General features: G+C 39.2%; 1 protein-coding gene across 2 annotated transcripts in view; it reads left to right on the top strand.

The window, feature by feature from the left end:
* Positions 1 to 20,129, top strand: part of TPK1 (thiamin pyrophosphokinase 1) — a 333,066-nt gene extending 312,937 nt beyond the window's left edge. For both annotated transcript variants that reach the window (XM_079932024.1, XM_079932025.1), the window contains one exon: positions 18,792 to 20,129. In XM_079932024.1, the coding sequence (XP_079788150.1) occupies positions 18,792 to 18,919 (128 nt within the window). In that variant the 3' untranslated portion in view covers positions 18,920 to 20,129. The remainder of the gene's footprint in view (positions 1 to 18,791) is intronic.
* The last annotated feature ends 2,077 nt before the right edge of the window (positions 20,130 to 22,206 follow it).

Here is a 22,206-nt window from a genome sequence, read left to right as displayed (position 1 = left end):
TGAAGAGATTATACTTGAAAACTTCCCTAATACGGGAAAGAAAATAGTCTCCCAAGTCCAGGAAGCACAGAGTCCCACACAGGATAAATCCAAGGAGAAACATGCCAAGACACATATTAATCAAACTATCAAAAATTAAATACAAAGAAAAATATTAAAAGCAGCAAGGGAAAAGCAACAAATAACATACAAGGGAATCCCCATAAGGTTAACAGCTGATCTTTCAGCAGAAACTCTGCAAGCCAGAAGGGAGTGGCAGGATATATTTAAAGTGATGAAAGGGAAGAACCTACAACCAAGATTACTCTACCCAGCAAGGATCTCATTCAAATTCGATGGAGAAATTAAAACCTTTACAGACAGGCAAATGCTAAGAGAATTCAGCACTACCAAACCAGCTTTACAACAAATGCTAAAGGAACTTTTCTAGGCAGGAAACACAAGACAAGGAAAAGACCTACAAATACAAAAACAAAACAATTAAGGAAATGGTAATAGGAGCATACATATCGATAATTACCTTAAATGTAAATGGATTAAATGCTCCAACCAAAAGACATAGACTGGCTGAATGGATCCCAAAACATGACCTGTGTCTATGCTGTCTACAAGAGACCCATTTCAAACCTACGGACACATACAGACTGAAAGTGAGGGAGTGGAAAAAGATATTCCATGCAAATGTAAATCAGAAGAAAGCTGGAGTGGCAATTCTCATATCAGACAAAATAGACTTTAAAATAAAGACTATTACAAGAGACAAAGAAGGACACTACATAATGATCAAGGGATCGATCCAAGAAAAAGATACAACAATTATAAATATTTATGCTCCCAACATAGGAGCACCTTAATACAAAAGGCAAATGATAACAGCCATAAAGGGGAAATCGACAGTAACACGATCATAGTAGGGGACTTTACCACCCCACTTTCACCAGTGGACAGATCGATCATCCAAAATGAAAATAAATAAGGAAACACAAGCTTTAAATGACACATTAAACAAGATGGACTTAGTTGATACTTATAGGACATTCCATCCCAAAACAGCAAAATACACTTTCTTCTCAAGTGCTCATGGAGCATTCTCCAGGATAGACCATATCTTAGGTCACAAATCAAGCCTTGGTAAATTTTAGAAACTTGAAATCATATCAAGTATCTTTTCTGACCACAACACTGTAAGACTAGATATCAGTTACAGGAAAAAAAACTGTAAAAAATACAAACACATGGAGGCTAAACAACACACTAGTAAATAACCAAGAGACCACTGAAGAAATCAAAGAAGAAATCAAAAAATACCTAGAAACAAATGACAATGAAAACACAATGACCCAAAACCTATGGGATGCAGCAAAAGCAGTTCTAAGAGGGAAGTTTATAGCAATACAATCCTACCTCAAGAAATGAGAAACATCTCAAATAAACAACCTAACCTTACACCTAAAGCAATTAGAGAAAGAAGAACAAAAAACCACACAGTTAGCAGGAGGAAAGAAACCATAATGATCAGATCAGAAATAAATGAAAAAGAAATGAAGGACACAATAGCAAAGATCAATAAAACTAAAAGCTGGTTATTTGAGAAGATAAACAAAATTGATAAACCATTAGCTAGACTGATCAGGAAAAAATGGGGGAAGACTCAAATCAACAGAATTAGAATGAAAAAGGAGAAGTAACAACTGACACTGCAGAAATACAAAGGATCATGAGAGATTACTACAAGTAACTGTATGCCAATATAATGGACAACTTGGAAGAAATGGACAAATACTTAGAAAAGCACAGCCTTCTGAGACTGAACCAGGAAGAAACAAAATAGAAACAGACCAATCTCGAGCACTGAAATTGAAACTGGGATTAAAAATCTTCCAACAAAGAACAGCCCAGGACCAGATGTCTTCACAGGCAAAATCTATAAAACATTTAGAGAAGAGCTAACACCTATACTTCTCAAACTCTTCAAAACATGGCAGAGGGAGGAACACTCCCAAACACATTCTACGAGGCCACCATCACCCTGATACCAAAACCAGATAAAGATGTCACAAAGAAAGAAAACTACAGGCCAATATCGCTGATGAACATAGATGCAAAAACCCTCAACAAAATACTACCAAAAAGAATCCAACAGCACATTAAAAGGATCATACACCATGATCAAGTGGGGTTTATCCCAGGAATGCAAGGATTCTTCAATGTATGCAAATCATCAATGTGATACCCCATAGTAACAAATTGAATAAAAACCACATGATCATCTCAATAGATGCAGAAAAAGCTTTTGACAAAGTTCAACAACCATTAATGATAAAAACTCTCCAGAAAGTAGGCATAGAGGGTACTTAACAGAATAAAGGCCATATATGACAAACCCACAGCCAACATCATTCTCAATGGTGAAAAACTGAAACCATTTCCACTAAGATCAGGAACAAGACAAGGTTGCCCACTCTCACCACTATTATTCAACATAGTTTTGGAAGTTTTAGCCACAGCAATCAGAGACGAAAAAGAAAGAAAAAGAATCCAAATCGGAAAAGAAGTAAAGCTGTCACTGTTTGCCGATAACATGATACTATACATACAGAATCCTAAAGATGCCACCAGAAAACTACTAGAGCTAATCAATCAATTCGGTAAAGTAGCAGGATGCAAAATTAATGCACCGAAATCTCTTGCATTCCTATACACTAATGATGAAAAATCTGAAAGAGAAATTAAGGAAACACTCCCATTTACCACTGCAACAAAAAGAATAAAATACCTAGGAATAAATCTACCTAAGGAGACAAAAGACCTGTATGCAGAAAACTATAAGACACTGATGAAAGAAATTAAAGATGATACCGACAGATGGAGAGATATACCATGTTCTTGGATTGGAAGAATCAACATTGTGAAAATGCCTATACTACTGAAAGCAATCAGCAGATTCAATGTAATCCCTATCAAACTACCAATGGCATTTTTCACAGAACTAGAACAAAAAAATTTCACAATTTGTATGGAAACACAAAAGACCCCAAATAGCCAAAGCAATCTTGAGAAAGACAAATGGAGCTGGAGGAATCAGGCTCCTGGACTTCAGACAATACTATGAAGCTACAGTAATCAAGACAGTATGGTACTGGCACAGAAACAGAAAGATAGATCAATGGAACAGGATAGAAAGCCCAGAGATAAACCCATGCACATATGGTCACCTTATTTTTGATAAAGGAGGCAAGAATATACAGTGGAGAAAAGCCAGCCTCTTCAAGTGGTGCTGGGAAAACTGGACAGCTACATGTAAAAGAATGAAATGAGAACACTCCTGAACAGCATACACTAAAGTAAATTCAAAATGGATTAAAGACTTAAATGTAAGGCCAGACACTATAAAACCCTTAGAGGAAAACAGGCAGAACGCTCTATGAAATCACAGCAGGATCCTTTTTGACCCACCTCCTAGAGAAATGGAAACAAAAATAAACAAATGGGACCTAGTGAAACTTAAAAGCTTTTGCACAGCAAAGGAAACCATAAAGAAGATGGAAAGACAATCCTCAGAATGGGAGAAAATATTTGCAAATGAAGCAACTAACAAAGGATTAATCTCCAAAATATACAAGCAGCTCATGCAGCTTAGTATCAAAAAAACAAACAACCCAATCCAAAAATGGACAGAAGACCTAAATAGACATTTCTTCAAAGAAGATATACAGATTGCCAACAAACACATGAAAGGATGCTCAACATCAGTAATCATGAGAGAAATGCAAATCAAAACTACAATGAGGTATCACCTCACAGTGGTCAGAGTGGCCATCATCAAAAAATCTACAAACAGTAAATGCTGGAGAGGGTGTGGAGAAAAGGGAACCCTCTTGCTCTGTTGGTGGGAATGTAAGTTGATACAGCCACTATGGAGAACAATAGGGAGGTTCCTTAAAAAACTAAAAATAGAATTACCATATGACCCAGCAATCCCACTACTGGGCATATACTCTTAGAAAACCATAATTCAAAGAGTCATGCACCACAACGTTCTTTGCAGCACTATTTACAATAGCCAGGACATGGAAGCAACCTAAGTGTCTATCGACAGATGAATAGATAAAGAAGATGTGGCACATATATACAATGAAATATTACTCAGCCATAAAAAGAAACAAAATTGAGTTATTTGTGGTGAGGTGGATGGACCTAGTGTCTGTCATACAGAGTGAAGTAAGTTAGAAAGAGAAAAACAAATACCATATGCTAACACATGTATATGGAATCTGAAAAAAAAGTTTCTGAAGAACCTAGGGGCAGGACAGGAATAAAGACGCAGATGTAGAGAATGGACTTGAGGACACGGGGAGGGGGAAGGGTAAGCTGAGACGAAGTGAGAGATTGGCATGGACATCTATACACTACCAAATGTAAAACAGATAGCTAGTGGGAAGCTGCCGCATAGCACAGGGAGATCAGCTCGGTGCTTTGTGACCACCTAGAGGGGTGGGATAGGGAAGGTGGGAGGGAGGCGCAAGAGGGAGGGGATATGGGGATATATGTTTATGTATAACTGATTCACTTTGTTATAAAGCAGCAACTAACAGAGCAATATAAAGTGATTTTACTCCAATAAAAGTGCTTAAGAAAAAAAGAACAAAGCTGGAGGAATCATGCTTCCCGATTGTAAACTATATTTCAAATTAAAGAAGACACATAGGTCAAGTGGAACCAAACAGCCCAGAAATAAACCCATGCATATATGATTAATTTTCAACAAAAAAGACAAAAATATACAATGGAGAAAAGGCAATCTCTTCAACAAATCGTGTTGGGAAAACTAGATGTCCACATGCAAAAAGAAGGAAACTAGACCTCTATCTTATACCATACACAAAACTGAACTGAAAATGGATTAAAGATTTTAACATAAGACCTGAACCATAAAACTCCTAGAAGAAAACATACAGAGAAAGCTCCTTGCCATCCACTCTGCAGTGATTTGTTTAGATTTGACCCCAAAAGGAAAGGCAACAAAAGCAAAAAAGTAATAAGTGGGACTACATTGAACTAAAAGGCCTCTATGCAGGAAAGGAAGCCATCTTCTGCAAAGGAAACCATCAACAAAATTGAAAATCAACCTACTAAAAGGGAGAAAATGTTTGCCAATATATCAGATAAGGAATTAATATTCAAAATATATAAAGCACTCATACAATAGCAAAAAAATTTTAAAAATGGGCAGATGATCTGAATAGACTTTTTTTCCATATGAGACACATACAGATGGACAACTGGTACATGAAAATGTGCTCAACCTCACTAATCATCAGGGAAATGCAAATCAAAACCATAGTGAGTTATACTCACCTCACACCTGTTAGCATGGCTATTACCAAAAAGACAAGATAACAAGTGTTGTGAAGGCTGTAGAGAGAAGGGAACTCTCGTGCACTGTTGGTGGGAATGTAAATTGGTGCAGCCATGGTGGAGAACAGTAGGGAGGGTCCTCAAAAAATTGAAAACAGAACTTCTATCTAACCCAGAAATCCCCCTTCTGGATATTTATCCAAAGGAAACGAAAATGCTAACTTGAAAGGATATCTGTGCCCCCATGTTCACTGCAGTATTATTTACAATAGCCAAGACATGGAAACAACTTTAAGATCTTTAAGTGTCCATCAGTGGATGAATGGATAAAGAAAATGTGAGATTTTATAAATATGCACACCCACACAGGAATATTTCTTGGCCATAAAAAAGAAGGAAACCTTGCTGTCTGCAGCAACATGGACGGACTCTGAGAGCATAATGCTAAGTGAAGTCAGTCAGACAGAGAAAGACAAACACAGGATGATCTGATATATATGTGGAATGTAAAAAATACACTAAAAACCAGTCTCATAGATACAAAGAACATACTGGTGATTGCCAGAAGTGGGAGGTGAGAGGGTGGAAGAAATGAGTAAAGGTGATCAGAAGGTACAAACTTCCAGTTATAAAATAAATAAGTCATGGGGATGTGATATACAGCATGATGACTATAGTTAATAATACTGAATTGAATATTGAAACTTGCTAAGAGAGTAGATGCTGCATGTACTCTACACCTCTAAACTAGAAATAGTTTGACTTTCTGCCTTTAAGAAAATGAAAATGTAATATAGCAATTTAATTTTTGAAAAGTTTCAAGAACCACTATAAGTCTAAATGCTGTTTTTAAACTCTCTGAGCTTCATTTTCCTCATCTGTAAACTACAGATAAAAGCCTGCTGTGCCTTGAACACTGTAAGTGCTCAGATAATGTCTTGAATGAATGAGAATTACTCCATCCCAAATACCACCTCTTTGAGTAGCATCTCCCAGACAAAGTTTGTTCACTCCCTTCTCTTTTACTCTCTCAGTTTTGCTGATTTTTAGATACATTTGCATTACCTTTTAAATAATTTATTTTTATCAGATAACCAGTGTCAATCCACAGATTCTTGGGAAGCCAGGCCTCTGGGGGATTCCTCCCCATTCCACTAGAATACACAGCCATTCCGGCTCCATCCTCATTAGCTCCTGCCTCCTGCTTCCATCCTGTCCACTGAATTGGACTGTATATACGTCTTCACCTTTTACTAAAATGTGAAGTCCTTGAAAGCAGACACACTCATGTTTGTATCCTTAATGCCAACACAGGGTATAACCTTCATAAATATCTGTCAGACAAATGAGTTTGTACATGTATGCAGATGACACCTGAAATGATTTTAAGCATCACACATAACCTAGCCTGGCAAAGTTCATCTCATTCTGTCTCTCAGCTGGCTATAAACTAGTCACTTGAATTAAGGCATTTGCTTATTGTTCAAATCATGACATCTCTCTTTTTTCATTTTAAAAGGCTCTTAAGGTAGGAGAGGAAAATCTGATCTACTTTATTGACAAAATAACGGAAGAAAGCAAAAGGGATGGAAATTCCTTGAATACTTACTGTGTGTTAGAATTTTGACTATATCATCCATACAACTTCTCTGTGAAGCAGACATTATTATCCACATTTTGCATATGAGGAAACTGAAGTCAGAAGGTTAAATAACTGAGTTCATATAGAGCTAGAGAGTGGTAAAGCCAAGGTTTGAACCTAGGTCTGACTTATTAACCTCATCATGATGGGGTTCATAGTTTTTGACAGCAAGATGCCGCCTCTGTAAAAAACACCTGAGCAGAGCAATCACACAGGTGCAGAGGGAACAAATGCTTCCTGCTCTTGCTTTCCAACGCTTGAGAGCATCAGAGGCCTCCAGAGTACTCCTTTACACTCTGTCAACCAGTTCAAAGGAGCACAGCCCACTAAACCAGCTTGCAGAGGTAAGGTAGGAAGCCAGGACAAATGGCCCTACCCCCCTCCAACTGACAGGAAAAGAGCTGAATACTTGAATTCTACCAATTTGCCAGCCTCTGCTTTGCAGTCTTCAGTCTTTCCAGCTTTGGAGAAAAGCTATAGGACATCACTGAAAACAACAGAATATTAAGTGCCTAATTCTCAACCTTTCCTCTGGGAAAGAACATACTTTGATATAATGGATGAAAATTATAAAACCAGTTTTCATGTTTTTCATATTTTTAAGTTCTGTTTCTCTAAAATATGAAAAGCTCAGAGTCAGACTATGCCTCTGTGTTCCCTAATGTAATTCACATTAAATTTCATTGGAAGAGGAACTTAACCCATCCTCACCAGCCAATATTCTATCATTAGACTACAACTGTCCTTAAAACAACTGATGATCATGTCTTTGAAGCAAATAGATAAGACACAACTTTTATATTCAAACAGAGCAAGCAATTTTAGGTTATGTTTATCACAGATTGCTTATAGTTTTACACATGGCTATCACTTTTATGTTTGTCTATAGTTAAAAACAGGGCTTGATCTGAGTGACTTGTCTCGGAACAACTATGTTTAGCTCTGCTGTACTCTCTGCAAATAAAGATGGAAAAAATCTGAATCTAGATAGGTTCTAAATGTTGAATTGAAAGTAAATGTTCAGCTAGCCAAAGTTTTGGATGAGTCCTCTGGAGTAGAAATGAAAAAGTTAATTTGTGAAGGAGTGACATCATCAAGATGGAAACATAGGTCATTCCCAACCTCAGTCCCCTTCACAAGAAGACCAACTAATAACTATCTATAGACAAGACACCACTGTGAAAATCCTAGAATACAAGGGTGAGGCTGAAGGCACCCCCTGTATCACAGAGAATGAGGTAGGACCACATTAGAAAAGTTCAGAGGAGCAGCTGCACCCGGACCACATCACTCCTCCCCCAGGCTGGCTCTCCAGGCCTGCAGTTCCTCCAGGGGAAAATCCACCCGGCTCCTCCAGCATCATGGGTCATTTCTCAGGATGCCTTCTCAAGTCTTGCCTTATGGGCATCTAAGGGGACTTGGGGACGTGACTGTGACAGAGAAGGGGGAAGGGATTTATAGCAACGAGTGCTCGGACTGTGGCCCTGTTCCTCCTCCCAGTGGTGCCCAAGTAGAAGTCCCAACCAGCAGCTCTGCTCATCTGCAGGGCCAAGATCATGGTCCATTCCGACCAGGGAGCTTGGCAGGGCGCAGATCTGCCTGATTCAGGACTCCAGACAGTGAGCCCTTGCCAGCCATGGAGCCTGTTCTGCCACTCCATCGGGACAGGAAAGCTAATTCACAGCCCCACCCACTGCTGCATACCACCTCCAGCCCTACCGAGCAGGAACCTGACCAGAGCTCCTGGGAGTCTGTGTAGCTCATCCTGCAACCACAGTTACAGCAGCACTTGAATGGAGAGCCTGGCCAGTGGCCCTGCCCGTATGCAGAGCCAGGATGGTGGCCTGTCAGGCCAGGGAACTTGGTGCATGATTCTGCCTAATTTGGCCCCCAAATAAGAGACGTGTCAGCCTTAGAGCCTGTCTGGTGGCTCTGCCCAGGCAGGGAAACTAATTCATAGCCCTACCCACTGTTAAATACAGCCTTCAGCATGCCCAACCAGGAAACCTAACCAGGCACATGGGAAACTGTGTAGCCCAGGGGTCCCCAGCCCCTGGGCTGCAGACCAGTATCGGTCTGCGGCCTATTAGGAACTGGGCCGCACAGCAGGTGGTGAGCAGCAGGCTAGCGAGTAAAGCTTCATCTGCTGCTCCCCTTCGCTCCCCCTTGCATTACCGCCTGAACCATCCCCCCACCTCCCGCCCCGGTCCATGGAAAAATTGTCTTCCACAAAACCGGTCCCCAGTGCCGAAAAGGTTGGGGACCGCTGGCATAGCCCATCCTACAGCCCCACTTACAGTGATACCTGAGCAGAGAGCACAACCAGTGGTTCTCACCATTTGCACTGCAAAACCAGCAACTCTGCGTGGCCAGAGAATTTGGCACACAATCCTGCCTGATCTGGGTCCTTAAACCATGGGCTGTGCTGGCCATGGGGTCCATTCTGCTGCCCTGGTCAAGCAGGGAAGCTACATCATAGCCCCAACTACTGCTAAATATAGTACCAAGTCTGACCATCCAGGAAACCTGACCAGAGAACCCAGGCAACTACAGAGCCCCATCCAACAGCCTCACTTGGGCAAAGAACCAAGCCAGCAGTCCTATCCAACTGTTTTCAGCCACAACACATACCCCACAACCTCAGAGCTCAGGCAGTGGCCTTGCCCACAAAGAAGACCCTAATAGCAGGCTCCCCCTGCCCAAGGACTCTGTCAGCTCACATGTCCAGAACCCCAAGCTGAGCTGACTGGTGAAGGACTGTCTCTGCCAAGGCACACCTGTAAAGTCTAGAAGAAGAGACTGTTTACTCAGATGTGCAGATACCAATGTAAGAAATCAAGGATCAGGAAAAATCAGGTAAACAACACCACCAATGGAAACTAATAAAATGCCAATAATTGACACTAAAGAAATGGAAATCTGTGAACTTCAATGAATTCAGGATAATCTTCTTAAAAGAAGTTTAGTGAACTACAAGACAGATAACAAAATTCGGGGGAAAAAATTGCATGAACAAAACGAGATGAAGAAAAAAAAATAGAAACCATCAAAAATAAACCAAACAGAAGTCCTAGAGCTAAAGAATACAATGACTGAACTGTAAAGTTCAATAGAGAGCTTCAAAATCAGAATTGACCATGCAGAAGACAGAATCAGTGACAGAGAAAGAATCAGGGACAGGGTATTTGAATTTATCCAGTCAGAAGAACAAAAGAAAAAAAAGAATGAAAAAGAGTGAAGAAAGCCTATGGAACTTATAGGACGCCATCAGAAGAAACAATATCTGCATTATGGGTACCCCAGAAGGAGAAAGAGAAAGGGACAGAAAGTGTATATAAAGCAAATAACGGCTGAAAATGAGAAAAGAAATGGACATACAAATCCATGAGGCCCAAAGGACCCCAAACAGATTAAACCAAATAGTTCCAAAAGTCAAAGACAGAAAGAGAATTTCAGGCCAGGAGAGAATGGGTAATATATTCAAAATATTGAAAGAAAAAAATCTGTCTGGCTTCCCTGGTGGCGCAGTGGTTGAGAGTCCACCTGCCGATGCAGGGGACATGGGTTCATGCCCCGGTCCAGGAAGATCCCACATGCCGTGGAGCAGCTAGGCCTGTGAGCCATGGCCGCTGAGCCTGCGCGTCCGGAGCCTTTGCTCCGCAATGGGAGAGGCCACAACAGTGAGAGGCCCGCGTACCGGGAAAAAAAAAAAACAAAAAAAACTGTCAACAATAATACTATACCTGGCAAACCTGTCCTTCAGAAATGAAGGGGAGATAAGTAAGTGCCTGAACAAATGAAAGCTGATTGAGTTTATCACCACTAGGCCTGCCTTACAAGAAATGCTAAAGGGAGTTCTTCAAGCGAAATAAAGTGATGCTAATTTACATGATAAAATCAGATGAACACAGGTATAAGACTTCCTGGTATTGGTAAATAATCAAAGTTATTTAATATGGTAATAGTGGTGCATAATTCTCTTACAACTCTAGTTTAAAAGTTTTAAAATGTATTAAGAAAAACCCATAACTTCAATAGTCTGTTACTGTATACATAATATAAAAAATATGTAAATTGTAACGTGATGGGGGAGAAGTAAATTGTAATTTTAGAGATGCTATTGAAGTTAAGTTGTCGTCAGCTTAAAATAGGATATTATAAATATAAGATAGTTTATATAAGGCTCATGGTAACCACAGAGGAAAAACCTATTACAGAAGAGATCAGGATCAAGTGAAAGTATACCAATACAAAAAAAGTCATCAACACAAAAGAAGACAGCAGAATAAGAAGCAAGGAACAACAGAGCTACAAAACAGTCAGCAAAACAAGTAAGAAAATGGCAATAGTAAATCCTTATCCATCAATAATTACTTTAAGCATAATGGATAAAATTCTCCAATCAAAGATACAAAATTGGACGAATGACTTAAAAACAATATCAAACAATATACTGCCTACAGGAGACTCACTTTAGCTTCAATGACACAGACTGAGACTGAAAGAATGGAGAAAGATATTTCAAGCAAATGATAACGAAGAAAAAACAAAGGTAGCTATACTAATATCAGACAAAATAGACATTAAGCTAAAAATGACAGAAAGAGAAAGAACTTCACTATATAACAATAAAGGGGTCAATCCATCAAAAAGATACACCAATTGTAAATATTTATGCACCCACCCAACATCAGAGCACCTAACTATATAAAGCAAACATTAACAGAATTATAAGGAGAAATAAACAAACAACAACAAATAGTTGGGGACTTTAATACCCAACATTCAATAACCAATAGATCATTCAGACAGAAAATCAATAAGGAAACAATGGATTTGAACAACACAGTTGACTAAGTTGTAACAGACATATACAGAATACTTTGTCTAACAACAGCAGGATACACATTCTTCTCAAATGCACACAGAACATTTTCTAGCATAGATCATGCATTAGGCCACAAAACAAGTCTTAGCAAATTAACCAAGACTAAAATCATACCTAATATCTCCTCTGACCACAATGGTATGAAACTAGAAATTGGTAAAAGGAGTAAAACTGGATAACTCATGAATACATGGAAATTAAACAGTACTATCCTGAACAACCAGTAGATCGATCTAAGATGAAATTAAATGAGAAATTTAAAAGTATCTTGAGACAAATGAAAATGGGAACAAAACATACAAACTTATGGGATGCAGCAAAAGCAGGTCTCAGAGGGAAGTTCATATCTATAAATGCATACCTCAAGAAATAGAAAGATCTCAAATAAACAACCAAACTTTTACACCTCAAGGATCTAGAAGATGAAGAACAAACTAAGCCCAAAGTTGGCCAAAAAAGGAAATAAAGTTTAGAGCATAAATAAATAGAGACCAGGAAAGAAATAGAGAAAACTGAATAAAACTAAGGGCTGGCTCTTTGAAAAGGCAAACAAAACAGACAAATCTTTATTGAGACTAACCAAGGGGAAGAGAGAGATCCCAAATTAACAAAATTTTAAATGAAAGAGGGGACATTACAACTGATAATACAGAAATACAAAGGTTCATAAGAGTCTTCAGTGACCAACTATACACCAACACATAGAAAAAGTGGATAAATTACTAGAAACCTAGAACCTATCACGACTGAATTAGGAAGAACTAGAAAATCTGAACAGACCAATTACTAGTAGGGTATTGAATTGTTAATCAAAAATCTCCCAAAAAAAGTCCAGGACCAGATGTCTTCACTGGTAAATTTTACCAAACATTTAATGAAGAATTAACAGCAGTCCTTCTCAAAATATCCAGAAATACTGAAGAGGAGAGAACACTTCCAAACTCATTTTACAAGGCTAATATTACCCTGATATCAAAGCCAAATAGGACATTACAAGAAAAGAAAACCGCAGGCCAATATCCCTGATGAATATAGATGCAAAAATTCTCAACAAAACAGCAAACCTAATTCAGCAGCACATTAAAAGGATCACACACCATGACCAAGTAGGATTCATCCCTGGGATGCAAGGATGGTTCAATATATGCAAATCAATAAATGTGATATATTACATTAATAGAATGAAAGATAAAAATCATATGATCATCCCAATAGGTGCAGAAAAAGCATTTGACATAATTTAACATCTATTCATGATAAAAACTCTCAACAAACTAGCTATAGAAAAGGAATGCACCTCAATACAGTAAAGGCCATATATATCAAGCCCACAGCTAACATCATACTCAATGGTGAAAGACTGAAGGCTTTTCCAACAGGACAAGGATGTCCACTCTCACCACTTCTATTCAACATGGCACTGGAAGTCCAAGCCAGAGAAGGCAGGCAACAAAAAGAAAGAAAAGCCTTCCAAATTGAAAAGGAAGATCTAAAATTATCTCTGTTTGTAGATGACATGATTTTATGTATAGAAAAGCCTAAACACTGAACCAAAAAAAAAAAAAACTGTTAGATCAATGAATTCAGTAAAGTTGCAAGATACAGAATTCAACATACAAAAATCAAAGGTATTTCTATACACTAAGAATGAGTTATCTGAAAAATAATCTCATTTACAATATCATCGAGAACAATAAAATACTTAGGAATAAATTTAACCAAGGAGATGAAAGATCTCTACACTGAAAACTGTAATACATTGATGAAAGAAATTGAAGATTAAAATAAATGGAAAGATATTCCATGCTCATGGATTGGAAGAATTAATATTGTTAAAATATCTATACCACCCAAAGCCACCTATAGATTCATTGCAATCCCCATCAAGATTCCAATGGCACTTTTTACAGAAGAAAGAGAAATCCTAAACTTCATATGAAACTACAAAAGACCCTGAACAGCCAAAGCAATCCTGAGAAAGAACAACAAAGCTGGAGGCATCACACTTCCTGAATTCAAACTATATTATAAAGATATAATAATAAAAGCATTACGGTACTGGCATAAAAACAGACACATAAACCAATATGACAGAATTGAGAACCCAGAAATTGAGAACCAACACATACAGTGAGCTAACATGAAAAGAGAGCCAAGAATACTTGATGGAGAAAAGACAGTCCTTTTAATAAATGGTGCTGGGAAATTGGATAGTCACATGTAAAAGAGTAAAACTAGATCCCTATTTTACATCACTCCCAAAAATTAACTCAAAATGGATTAAGAAATTAAACATAAGACCTGAAACCATAAAACTCCTGGAAGAAAACACAGGAATAAAGCTTCTTGACATGGGTCTTGGCAAAAGACCAAAGCACAAAAGACTGAAGCACAAGGAACAAAATAAAAAATAAACAAATAGGACTACACCAAACTAAAAAGCTTCTGCACAGCAAAAGAAACGATAACAAAATGAAAAGACAACCTAAGCAATGGGATAAGATATTTGCAAATCATATCTGAGAAGGGGTTGATATTCAAAATATATAAAGAACTCACACAACTCAAAAGAAAAAAAAATAAGTTAAAAATGGCCAAAGGACCTGAATAGACATTTTTCCAAGAAAACATACAGATGGCCACTAGGTACATGAAAAGGGTAGATAACATCACTAGTCAGGGAAATCAAATCAAAACCACAATAAGTTATCACCTCATACCTATTAGATTGGCTGTCATCAAAAAGACAAGAGAACAAGTTCTAGAGAGGATATGGAGAGAAGGGAACCTTTGTGCACTGTTGGTGGGAATGTAAATTGGTACAGCCACTATGGAAAACAGTATGGAGGTTTCTCAAAAAAATTAAACATAAAACTACCATATTACCAGCAATCCTACTTCTGGGTATATATCCAAAGGAAACAAAATCACTATGTCAAAAAGATAACTGCACTCCCATGTTCATGTTCATTACAGCATTACTTACAATAGCCAAGACATGGAAACAACCTAAGTTTCCACCGACAGATGAATAAAGATGTGGTGTATATACAGTGGAATACTGTTCAGCCATAAACAGGAAACCCTGCTATTTGCAACAATATGAATGGACCTTGAGGGCATTATGCTAAATGAAATGTCACACAGAGAAAGACACGTACTGTACCATCTCACTTATATGTGGTAGCTAAAAAACTCAAATTTATATCAAAAAGGATCAGATTTGTGGTTACCAGAGGCAGAGGGTGGAGAGAATGAGGTGAAGGGGGTCAAAAGATATCGACTTCCAGTTTTAAGATAAATTTAAGTACTGGCTGTGTAATGTTCAACATGACAAGCATTGCCAAGGCTGTATTGTATATTTGAAAGTTGGTAAGAGAGTAGACACCAAAGTTCTCACAAGGAAAAAAAAATGTAATTATATAAGGTGATGGCTGTTAACTAAACTTATTTTGGTAATCATTTCACAATATATACATATGTCAAATCATTTTGCTATACACCTTAAGTTTATACAGTGTTATTATATGTCAATTATCTCTCAATAAAACTGGAAGAAAAAATAATAAAAGGAAGTAATTGTTGTATTGCTATCTGCAGGAAGTTATCTCTCTGTCAGTCTTATGTATTTTATTTCATGATTGACCCTCAAACATCTGGGGAGAGGGGAGTTCAGTATTAATTCCAAATATTTTCTTTAAAAAAAAAATATTTTCTTCTAAGGAAGACTTTTGAAAGTTTTGTCCAAAAGCATGATTCTTTGGAGAAAACATACTCCAAAATAATTGTAGTGACATAGTCAATAGAATTTCATGATTTTGTGTTTCAGTTTATTCATTTTTTTCTATCATTTTTATTCTACTTTCCATAAATTTGGAGATAATCAAATCAATTTCACTGTAACCTTTAATTAATTGTAACTATTGTTATGGACTGAGTATTTGAGTCCCCCCAAATTCACATATTGAAGCCATAACCCCCAATGTGATGGTATTTGGAAGTGGGGCCTTTGGGAGATAATTAGGGTTGGATTAGGTCATGAGGGTGGGACCCTCATGATGGATTAGTGCCCTTATAAAAAGAGGAAGAGGCAGGAGATCTCTCCACCATATGAAGATACAGCAAGAAGGCAGCTGTCTGAAAACCAGCCAGCAAGACAGTTCTTACCAGAACTCAACCATGTTGGCACCGTGATCTAGGACTTCCCAAGCTCCTGAACTGTGAGCAATAATGTCTGCTATTTAAGCAACCCAGCCTATGGCATTTTGTTACAGCAGCCCAAAGCCAACTAAGAAATGTTTAATAACTGGTTCTTTTAACATTACAAAATACAAAGAAAACATGATTTATAAGCCTGGATAATAATGGCCTTATATATTTCATGCAAAGTAAAAACTGTACCTTCTCATACCCTAATAAAGCTATTTCACTTCTTTTCCCATTTAAGAATTAATTAGGATGCAACAATGTCTTAGAAAAGCCAACATATATAATATAGTTGTCTACCTAGGATAATCCAAAATCCATAGTCTACCTTCAGAAAATCAGAAAGGAATTTACATGCAACTACAAACTAGAGAAATAATTTTGCACTCATGTCCTTTGAGCCCAGGTAAAAAACAGGATTTTAACTTAATTAGCTGCCAGAATCTTAAACGCACTGTTTCACGTTCAGGTGGGTTGTGTGCACCTGGTGCTTCCCTGGGGGGTTTCCACTGTAAAGCTGGTCCACTGAGGCACCCTAAATTGCCCTTCTGAATAAATGGTATGAAATGTGTAAACTGTTCCCCAGCCCTTCCTCAGAGGGCTGTTGGGAACCCTGGGCCTGGGATGGATGTCAGTAGGGATCTGGTGCACCCGGATTCCAGGCACGGTCACCCTTCAGGAGAGCAAGGCTTCTTTCCTTGACAGACTCACTATCTATGTAATAGTGTCTGGATTTGTAAATTTATGTGCTTATCATAAATATCATTCAGAAACATCATCTCAGAAAAGCTCCAGATTACTGAGAGGCGAAAGCTTCTTGCACTGAGTTACCTGTTAGGGCAACAGTCACATGAGGTTCACTCTTGTATTCCTGTAGTTTTACTTTATAACTTCATGTTTGCATTAGTAAACGTGTTGACAGTTTACTAATCACGTTAGTAATTAGTAAAGAAATAGTTTGAGTTTTAATAAGTAAACTGTGTGAATTACTGATGTTATATTATCCTATAATACTACTTCTGAATTTTTAAATTGCCTTTTCAAGATTTCCTCAGAAAGATAACAGGCTCCCTCTAGCGGGAAGTGACCATTATAATTGAATTATTTACTCCAAAGCTGTGTAACTTCATAGTTGAACTTTGTTTGAAGGAAAAGGGGCCTTTTCTGACTCTGACATTTGTTTATTTCTCTCCATAACATTTGTTTACTTTTCTCTTTCTAATTTCTTAGCGAAGAAATCGGTACTGATTATCAAGGAATGTTTGCAGGACAGTCATGGTTTCAAGTCATGTTGATACCGTGAACTGCTCTTTTATAAGCAAAGGGAAGTGAGGTTATCAATGGGAGCCCAGGTATTAACTTCAACGAACTTGATAGGAAATATATATATATAAACGTAATTTATATGTAATTATGTAATTTATAAATTTGTAATTTATAAATTTGTAATTTATAAATATATAAATTCTAATAATATACCTTAACTCCAAAGCCTTTATTTTCATAATTAAGTAATTTAAAGGATTATCTCATCTTGTGCCCTCATTGTATGCTGAGTTTAAGTGGCACGCTCAAGATTACACATTTGGAAGTCTGCTTTTTGACCTCCCAGTTCTGATTAATTTTACAGAAAGCAAGCCTTGTTCACTTTGGCTTTTCTTTATGAGAAAAAATGACCAAAATCCCATGCTTTTTATTTTTAAGTAATTAGCTTTCTGCCCCATATCATTTATAATTAAAACTAAAACTGTATTTTTATAGAGCTTAGTCAAATATAAAAATGTTAATTCTGGGGCTTCCCTGGTGGCGCAGTGGTTGAGAGTCCGCCTGCCGATGCAGGGGACACGGGTTCGTGCCCCGATCCGGGAGGATCCCACATGCCGCAGAGCGGCTGGGCCTGTGAGCCATGGCCGCTGAGCCTGCGTGTCCGGAGCCTGTGCTCCGCAACAGGAGAGGCCACAACAGTGAGAGGCCCGTGTACCGCAAAAAAAAAAAAAAAAAAAAAAAAAAAGGTAATTCGGAATCATCAAGAAAGATTAAAATTGCACCCAGGCAAGGAAGTAACCTATTGCAGAAATGGGTTTTGGTTTTACAACTGGTAAAGGAAAAAAAAAATTTCATGAAATTTAGTATTGAGAGTGACATATATCCCAAACTGGTAAATAACCAATAACCAACTCCAGGAAGACTGGTTATAACAAGCTATAGAAACTTTCAGGTTTAGAATCTCATATCATACATTTCACCTATCCCACATTTTTAAAAAAAATTTTTATTGTGGTAAGAGTCACATAAAACATACTGTTTTAACCATATTTAACTGTACAGTTCAGTGGCTCTAAGTACATTCATACTGTTGTGCAACTCTCACCATCATCCAGCTACTGAATTTTTCTCCTAAACTGAAACACTGCCCCCATTAAACACTAACTCCCCATTCCCCGCCAGAGATTGGGATTGACATACGTACACTCCTCGGTATGAAGCAGATGGCTGCTGGGGGCCTAACTGTATAAGCACAGGAGAAAAAAAAGGTACAGTCTGTTTGCAGGGCAGGTATTAAGTTAACCCATCCCGCATTTTACAGATCATCTATCAAAGTGTGTGTTTAATTGCTTTTTGGTAACTCTTGACAAAGCCATTCTCCACTGGAGGGAGCTTGGCTCTCACCAAACTTGTTTTCTTATTTTCTTACAGCAAATCATAGGATTAGTTTCGGAACACTGGTCAGCACTTCCAATACCTACGATGGATCTGGTGTTGTGACTGTGGAAACAGACCATCCCCTCCTCTGGACCATGGCCATCAAAAACACCCATGACTGACCTCCGCAGCTGTGCCTCTGACCTCATTTGCCAACAACTTCATGCTCCACAAGAACAGTTCACCTTGGTTGGCAGGAATCTAAACCTGTCCCTGAGAAGCCTGCTAGTTTTAAATATGTTTAAATATGTTATATACATAAACATTATGAATGACAGATCTCAATTGTACAGTGACGGGGGGAAATCATTATTTCTTAAGAAAGTAAATTACACTCAGTTGGGAAACTAATGTGGATTATTCCACTCTAAAATTCAGGACTGATCATTCTTATGTTATTAATCATTCCATGTATCCTAGAAAACTGTTGGCTTTTATTTTTGCGGTACGCGGGCCTCTCACTGTTGTGGCCTCTCCCGTTGCGGAGCACAGGCTCCGGACGCGCAGGCTCAGCGGCCATGGCCCACGGGCCCAGCCGCTCCGCGGCATGTGGGATCCTCCCAGACCGGGGCACGCACACGCGTTCCCCCGCATCGGCAGGTGGACTCTCAGCCACTGCGCCACCAGGGAAGCCCTAGAAAACCGTTTTTAGGTTTGAACCTGAGAAGGCTCTGTTGAGGCTCCGTGCTGTCCAGCACATAACCCTCCTCCTGTTCATCCTTAATTGCTTAACACCAAAGGCTACTTCTGTCTAATAATATTAGCTCTTTCTGTATTATATGTATTCCCTTTCACTGAAAAAATAATTCCTTCTAGCTTGGGATGCTAGAACTGCATTTTATTCTGGCCTTAATGGTTTCTGGTATTATCTTTTCATAATAAATTTTAAAATGATTGGCCTGATTATTAAAATTTAAAACAGGTAGAACCTGCCCAGCAGCTTTACATAGCGCAAAGCCGGTGTTGCCCTAAGGAAAGGGACCAGCAGCTCTCTTCTTTCTGGTGCTACAGCAGTGACGATTGCGTTGTAAGTGGAGAGTGAAAGTGGGATCAGGTGAACTAGCGTGCAGTTGTGCATAGTCAATCATTAGAGATAATTATTCATAATTTATGCAAATATATGTGAAATTGAATCCAGATGTCAAATAAAAATATTTAGTTATCCATGTGCCTGTGGTCAGTTTTTAAGAAAACAATCCATTTTCTCACCTGTAGTTTATAATGACCAGTCTTTCCTAATCAGTGTTTCTGTACAAAAAAAAAAAATTTGCTCAAAAGATGATTAATAGGTATAGTTGTTCACGCCTCTGATTTTGGGGAGGCAACCCAGTGTTGTTGTCAACACTTTCTCTAACCTCCATGGAAGTTACTTTCTAGAGCACATGTGCCACATGTTTACACTTAATCTCTCTGGACCCATTGCCCCATCTATAAAGTAGGGATTATAGGTAGCACCTGTTTACCTTGTCGGACTTAGAAAGGAAGGACAGGTAGATTGCTTTCAAAGATTGTTACATGCTGGAGAAAAAAGAGCCAACGGAGGGAAGGCGCTTCCGTGGTAGAGAAAGTGAAGAAAACTGGTGGAGGAAGAACCCTGGGGAAGAGTAAGAGAAGGGCTCAGAGCACAGGTGAGAGTCACACATCATACAATCGGTACTACAGTGGAAGGCCCGGTTCTAGGCCCTTCTGCCTCTTAGCACAGATGCAGAGCCCAGAGCTTCTGTCCCCCTACTGTCTCCCCCCACCCACAGCAGAGACAACTGTAAAGAAGGCAGGAGCTAGAGCCAAACTTATGTTACCAAAGGGGAAGGGGTGGGGGAGAGATAAATTGGGAATTTGGGGTTAACAGATGCACACTACTACATATAAAATAGGTAAACAACAAGGACCCACTGTATAGCACAGGGAACTATATTCAATATCTTGTAATAACCTATAATGGAAAAGAATCTGGAAAAGAATAGATATATATATAATTGGATCACTTTGCTGTACCCCTGAAACATTGTAAATAAACTATACTTCAATTTAAATAAAATAAATTTAAAAAAATAGCTAGAAGAAAGCTCAGTGAAGCACTAGCTCCTAAGCTGGCCCATTTAACTCAGAACCTCCAACGGGAAAATACAACATAAGACCTCCAAGCCACTGCCTCAGCCAGCGCCTGCGCCAGAAGAAGCTAGAAAGAGGAAGGACACTGGGAAAGGGCCCTCCCAGTACCTGATACTGAGCGCTGGTTCACTTACAGTTTCAGGCTCAGCTGTTACCTGTTCATTACTAAAAATGTATTCACAACATACGGAATCTGAAAATATGTCCACTGTTTTAAGATTTTACTGCAAAAGAGTCGTGCCCTATGTACCCTGAAAATTTTACCAGTGTTAATAAGCAGATACTTGACAAGAAGAATATAGTTTGCTGAAGGTGAGGGGGGAACAAACGCACTGAGATTCATCCCAGACCACCCACTGGAGGCCCGTGGAAGCCCTTCCCCTCAAGTATAGGGCTCCTCTCCCAATCCTGCCAGGCTACTGAAGAACTAGGTATTTGACCCCTTTCTAGCCCTTAAAACTACCTAAGTGCAATTTTCCTCCTTTTTTTTTTTTTTTTTTTCTTTTTTGCGGTACGCGGGCCTCTCACTGTTGTGGCCTCCCCCGCTGCGGAGCACAGGCTCCGGACGTGCAGGCCCAGGGGCCATGGCTCACGGGCCCAGACGCTCTGCGGCATGTGGGATCTTCCCAGACCGGGGCACGAACCCGTGTCCCCTGCATCGGCAGGCGGACTCTCAACCACTGTGCCACCAGGGAATCCTCTTTTTGTGCTTCCTCACCACATCATTTAAACAAGGAACCACTTACTTTTATACTAACATGAGGAGTCTGACGATGGACCTCAGGGGCCCCCAGTGAACCTTCTGGGCCTTCCCAGGCAGCCCCTCTTGCCGCCCCCATGTTCAGTCTGGACCCTGACCTCCCACTTGCAGCCAGAAGAGAAACTGGAAGCTGGGCTCTGCCGGGAAAGTGGCCTGTGCTCCTTGGCCCTTTTGACCACAGTCTGTCTCTCCTCTTCATGGGTCGGATTTATAGCTTTTATGAATCTAATGATGGTCACCCCAAAATGGCATCTGGCTGCCTAAGTCACTGAGTAGTGAAGATAAGCTGTGATCACTCTTCAGGCAGCTGGGAAATGGCTGCAGCTATGGAAACCCTGGTCGGAGTCACAAGTGACTATGAAATGTAGTAAGTTTCGTGTGCTGTCCGAGGAATTGGAGGTGGACCACGCTCCCAGACACAGGTCGGGCAGAATAATACATCTTCGTTCCTTAATTTTTGCTAAGCAGACATAGAGCAGTTTTCACTTGGGATGGGACCTAGGGCCATTTCACTAGTTCAGGGGTCAGTCAGAGCAT

This window comes from Stenella coeruleoalba, assembly GCF_951394435.1.
Source record: "Stenella coeruleoalba genome assembly, chromosome: 9".
Classification (NCBI taxonomy): domain Eukaryota; kingdom Metazoa; phylum Chordata; class Mammalia; order Artiodactyla; family Delphinidae; genus Stenella; species Stenella coeruleoalba.
The sequence above is the reverse complement of the archived record's forward strand: the minus strand, read 5'-3'. Positions and strand labels throughout refer to the sequence as shown.